This window comes from Ananas comosus, unplaced genomic scaffold (assembly GCF_001540865.1).
Source record: "Ananas comosus cultivar F153 unplaced genomic scaffold, ASM154086v1, whole genome shotgun sequence".
NCBI lineage: Eukaryota > Viridiplantae > Streptophyta > Magnoliopsida > Poales > Bromeliaceae > Ananas > Ananas comosus.
This window is the reverse complement of record NW_017890658.1, coordinates 36,372-41,360: the sequence shown is the minus strand read 5'-3', so window position 1 is coordinate 41,360 and position 4,989 is coordinate 36,372. Positions and strand designations below refer to the sequence as shown.

Genomic DNA, 4,989 nt, shown 5'->3' with positions numbered 1-4,989 from the left:
AACATTCTAAAAATGAATTATAGGATTCATTCATCAATTTAAGGTCAAAGGTATGAACCTCGATCTAGATAGCTTAAATTATTTTCAAACAAAAATTCAAGCAATGTAGACTAAAGTTGTCGATTTTGAGATGCTTCAATCAGTACTCAATGTCAGGAAATAGTAGAATTTAGTTCCCAGAGAGTTTAATTTTAGCGAAATCCCAACAATTGAATAAGCTAAAATGACTCGAACAAAATAAATAAAGTTTAGAAGGCGTATGTCGAAAAAGAAAAATGAAGTTGAGGGACCTATTTTTACAATGGCCTGTAGTTGCAGCGACTTCATGCATGCATGTTTACCTAAACTTAGCACAAAATACAGAAAGATCATACAATAGCATGAATCCAATGCAAAGAACACTCTGAAAAACACAACCGATCGAATGCTGTTTCTTGCACGAAAGTTGCCGTGAATGAGAGGTTTCAGTTGCGATCGTCCGACGTGTATTCGACGCAAAAGAAAAAGAACACCAGATACATACATGCACACACCGCCGGCCTCTCTGAATTTTTCTACTTTCTGAGGTACTTTCTGAGGTGCAAGCAAATCGCTTTTTCTTTTTGAATTTTAATTTTTAAAATTTAAAATTTATAATTATAAATTATAAATTATAAATTTTTAAATTTTAAATTTGATATTTTTAATTTTTAAATTTTAAATATGATATTTTTAGTTTTTAAATTTTAAATTTGATATTTTATATCTTTCAGATATAAATTTGATCTTAAATTTAAAATTAGATATTTAAAATTAAAAATTTGAAAATTAAAATTTTAAATTTAATTTCAAATTTTAAAATGTAAAAGTTAAAATTTTCAATTTAAAATTTTGGGTTTAAAAATTTAAATTCAATTATAAAGGTAATATCATTATTTTCTATTTATAACTACCGACTATTCCATATTATACTCATATTTTTCATCCAAATATGATTTTTTTAGTTCCACTTTATACTCATATTTTCATCCAAATAAAGAAATACACTTATTTCTACGAAAATTCATACTTATAACTATTCTCGGTATAACTAGTTCTTACTTATACCCGAACCAAACGAAGGTTTAGAGTGTATGTATAGTATTTCTTTTTTAAAAATCTTAAGGGAGCTATTTCAGAATATACAATTGGTGAGCGGTCTCCTTACATTTTTATTGTAAAAAATTAGCATCCAATAATTCGACCTGTTTCGTGGACTGGTCTCCTCGTTTACTCCAGTCACCTCTACAAACGTCAATCCACTAATTGTCCACCAATTTCCACCAATTTCTTTATAACACAACAAATTTTGGTTGTATTGAAATAGCGATGCGTTGCACGAATATACTGTTAGTGGGTGCCTTTAGTTAGCCACTTGGTTCATTTTTTACAATACGCAAATGTGCAGTTACAATTAAATGGCACTATAAAAATCTTTCGATATAAGGATGTTTTTTAAATAACACTTAACAACGATATTTCAAAAAGCGTCGTCATATAAAACCCTCTATTACAACAAACCAATTTATTAGATGATATACTTCATTATTATTTTTAATTTTTGACACTTTAAAGCGTTAGAATTTCAAAAAAATTCTTAAAAATTCTGACACTTTAAAACATCATAATATATTTTATCGACGCTTGGCATAAGCGGCGGTATATAAGAAGTGATGTTTTAAGAGACGCTTTTAAATATAAAAAAAACATGTTTAAATTTTTTTTTTTTTTTTTTTTGTAGTGTGGCTTTGTTTATTTTTTACAGAGCATGAATATAGAGCTAGATATAGGAGTAGATGATTTTAGCTGCTTGCTTAGCTAAAATACAAAGTAATTAAACCTCAAACATAAAAATTCGGGTACTAATTATTAAGCATTTAACGAATTACCGTTAGTGACATTTTGCAGAAGCATTAATTGCGGTACTATATAGGTACATGAGTATTCTCACATCATGGTATTGCTACCTTACAACACCTAAATAGGATTTTTGACTAATAAGCGTGGAAGTAAGTTTGTTATCTTTCAAGTGGCCAACATTAAATATCAACCAAGAGCTACTGCAGGATTACTATGGCTTTAGGCGCTTCTCCTGTCTTAGTTCGTAGAATGGAAAGCCTTTTCCATGCACTATTTTTTCTCATCATCCTACTATATGTGATGTCCGCCGCCTGGTGCACCGCCACTGCCGCCGCCGGGATCAAACAAGCTGCATCCGACCGCGCCGCCCTCCTCTCCTTCAAGTCCCTCATCGATGACGATCCGTTCGGTGCGCTTCTTTCGTGGAACAACGGCTCTCTCCACTACTGCAGGTGGCGCGGTGTCTCCTGCGGCCGCCGCCATCCCAACAGGGTCACGGCCCTAGACCTCAAGTCCCTCCGCCTAACCGGCCTCGTATCGCCCGCCGTAGCCAACCTCACATTCATCCGGAGGATTGACCTGTCCGACAACATGCTAGACGGGAGCATCCCGGAGGAGTTTGGAAGCCTATGCCGGCTGCGATATCTCAACCTGAGTGTGAATTCTCTTCGCGGAACGATCCCGTCTTCGCTCGGCAATTGCTCTAATCTTCAACTACTCAACTTGAGAGATAATAAGCTCGACGGTGAGATCCCACCAACTCTATCGAGTCTTTCCGGTCTTAGAGAGCTTATGCTGCGTCAAAACATGTTACAAGGAACAATCCCTTCCAATCTAACGCATTGTCAAGAGCTTCAGGTTGTCGATCTAAGCAATAACTTTCTCACAGAAGAAATTCCACCAGAGCTTGGCTATCTTTCAAGGTTAATATCGTTAACTCTAAGCTACAATAATCTTACAGGAGCCATCCCGGCTACTTTGGGCAATCTTGCTCAGCTTCAAAACCTTGATCTAAAATTCAATAGCCTTTCTGGGTCCATCCCGGATTCACTTGGGAATCTCTCTTCCCTAATCTATCTTTCTTTCGGCAAAAATAACTTGTCAGGACCCATGCCTCCATCCTTCGGTAGCCTTCCCTCCTTGAACATGCTTGAAATCCAACAGAATAGTCTCACAGGAACCATTCCGTCGACTCTTACGAACCTCTCCTCTTTGAGCCAGCTTTCGCTAGCAGTAAACAACCTTCATGGCGAAATTCCTCACTTTGCAGAACTTCCGGTCCTCTCTTTTCTGGACTGCACTTCTAATCATCTCCTCGGGACGATCCCAATCTCGCTCGGACGACTTTCATCTCTCGAATATCTCCTTCTCGGGATGAACAACTTAACAGGGGAAATACCGTCATCCCTTTACAATCTATCATCCCTCAAGTCCTTAGAACTCTTTGAAAACCAACTCGAGGGAACTCTACCCTCCAATATCGGAAATGCACTTCCGAACCTTCAAGTCCTTAGTATGGGTATTAATCAGCTTGGGGGGCGAATTCCAGCATCCTTGTCCAATGCTTCTGGGCTGAACGAACTTGAGCTATTGGCCAATGCATTCCGTGGCACGATACCGCCGAGCCTTGGAGCCTTGCAGAGTCTTTTGTGGCTTCAACTGGCCGGCAATCGACTCGAAGCCAGGAAGCCTAGTGATTGGAGCTTCATTACAGCACTGACCAACTGCACCAGTCTTCGAGCGTTGCAACTACAAGACAATCTACTTCAAGGCATGATGCCCAAATCAATAGTCAATCTTTCCACCAGTCTTAATTATTTATCACTCGCTAAGAACCAAATATCAGGAATTATACCTGCTGAGATTGAGAAGTTCATCAATCTAACTTATCTTGATATGAGTGTTAACGATTTTCGAGGCACAATTCCTATAGAAATCAGTCATCTTTGGCAATTACAGTACTTGGATCTGTCGAACAACATGCTCTCGGGTGAAATTCCTCTCACTTTGGGCAACCTAACACGAATGGACAAGCTCCGTCTCAGCAGCAACGAATTTGAAGGAGCCATTCCACGGACATTAAGCAGCATGTTAATGCTGGAGTTGTTAAATCTATCAAATAATAGGCTAAGTGGTACCATTCCAAAAGAAGTTTTGAGCATTTCATCGCTCGCAAACTTCCTTGACTTGTCGCATAATTTACTGAACAATTCATTACCTTTAGAAGTGGGCAACTTGATAAATGTCAGGGAGCTTGATCTCTCAAATAATAAGCTCTCTGGTGAGATTCCAGACACCATCGGCAAATGCGCCATCTTGGAAATCCTTCATTTGGAGGATAACTTATTTCAAGGGTCCATTCCTTCCTCTATTAGCAATTTAAGAGGGCTCAAAGAGCTTGATCTCTCAAAAAACTTCTACTCAGGCCAAATACCAGCATCCCTTGATGAGCTCTCGGATCTACGAAACTTGAATCTCTCCTTCAACAGTTTTGAGGGTCAAGTGCCGATGAAAGGGGTCTTTAAGAATGCGAGCGAAGTCTCGCTTATTGGAAACCCTAAGCTCTGTGGCGGAATTCCAGAATTACACTTGCCGAAATGCACTTCAGAAGCCTTTGCAGCAAAACATCACTCTGATTATAAACTCAAGGTAATACTCATTCCTACCTGTGGAGCAATTTTATGTTTGATTATAATCACGTGCTTGCTTGGGATACATCACTTGATAAAAAACTCTCGGAGAAAGCCGCTGTCAAGGTTTTCCTTAAGAAACCGACACACGAAAGTATCTTACGATGAGCTCTTCAGGGCTACAAATGGGTTCTCCTCAGATAATCTGATCGGCACGGGAAGTTTTGGGTCGGTTTATAAAGCCGCCATGAACTATGAAAATGCCGACATCGTCGCGGTGAAAGTGCTTAACCTTCAACAGCATGGGGCTTTCAGGAGTTTTATGTCTGAATGTGAGGCCCTGAGAAGCATTCGACATCGAAATCTTGTCAAAATTCTTACATCGTGCTCTAGTTTGGATCACCGCGGTAACGATTTCAAGGCCTTGGTATTTGAGTACATGCCTAATGGAAGCTTAGAAGAGTGGCTACATCCAAATGCA

General features: G+C 38.7%; 1 protein-coding gene across 1 annotated transcript in view; it reads left to right on the top strand.

Annotated features, from left to right (window-relative positions):
• The first annotated feature begins 2,091 nt into the window (after positions 1-2,091).
• Positions 2,092-4,989, top strand: part of LOC109704034 (receptor kinase-like protein Xa21) — a 6,684-nt gene continuing 3,786 nt past the window's right edge. Inside the window, exon 1 of the mRNA XM_020224774.1 lies at positions 2,092-4,986. Coding sequence (XP_020080363.1) covers positions 2,092-4,986 — 2,895 coding nt within the window. The remainder of the gene's footprint in view (positions 4,987-4,989) is intronic.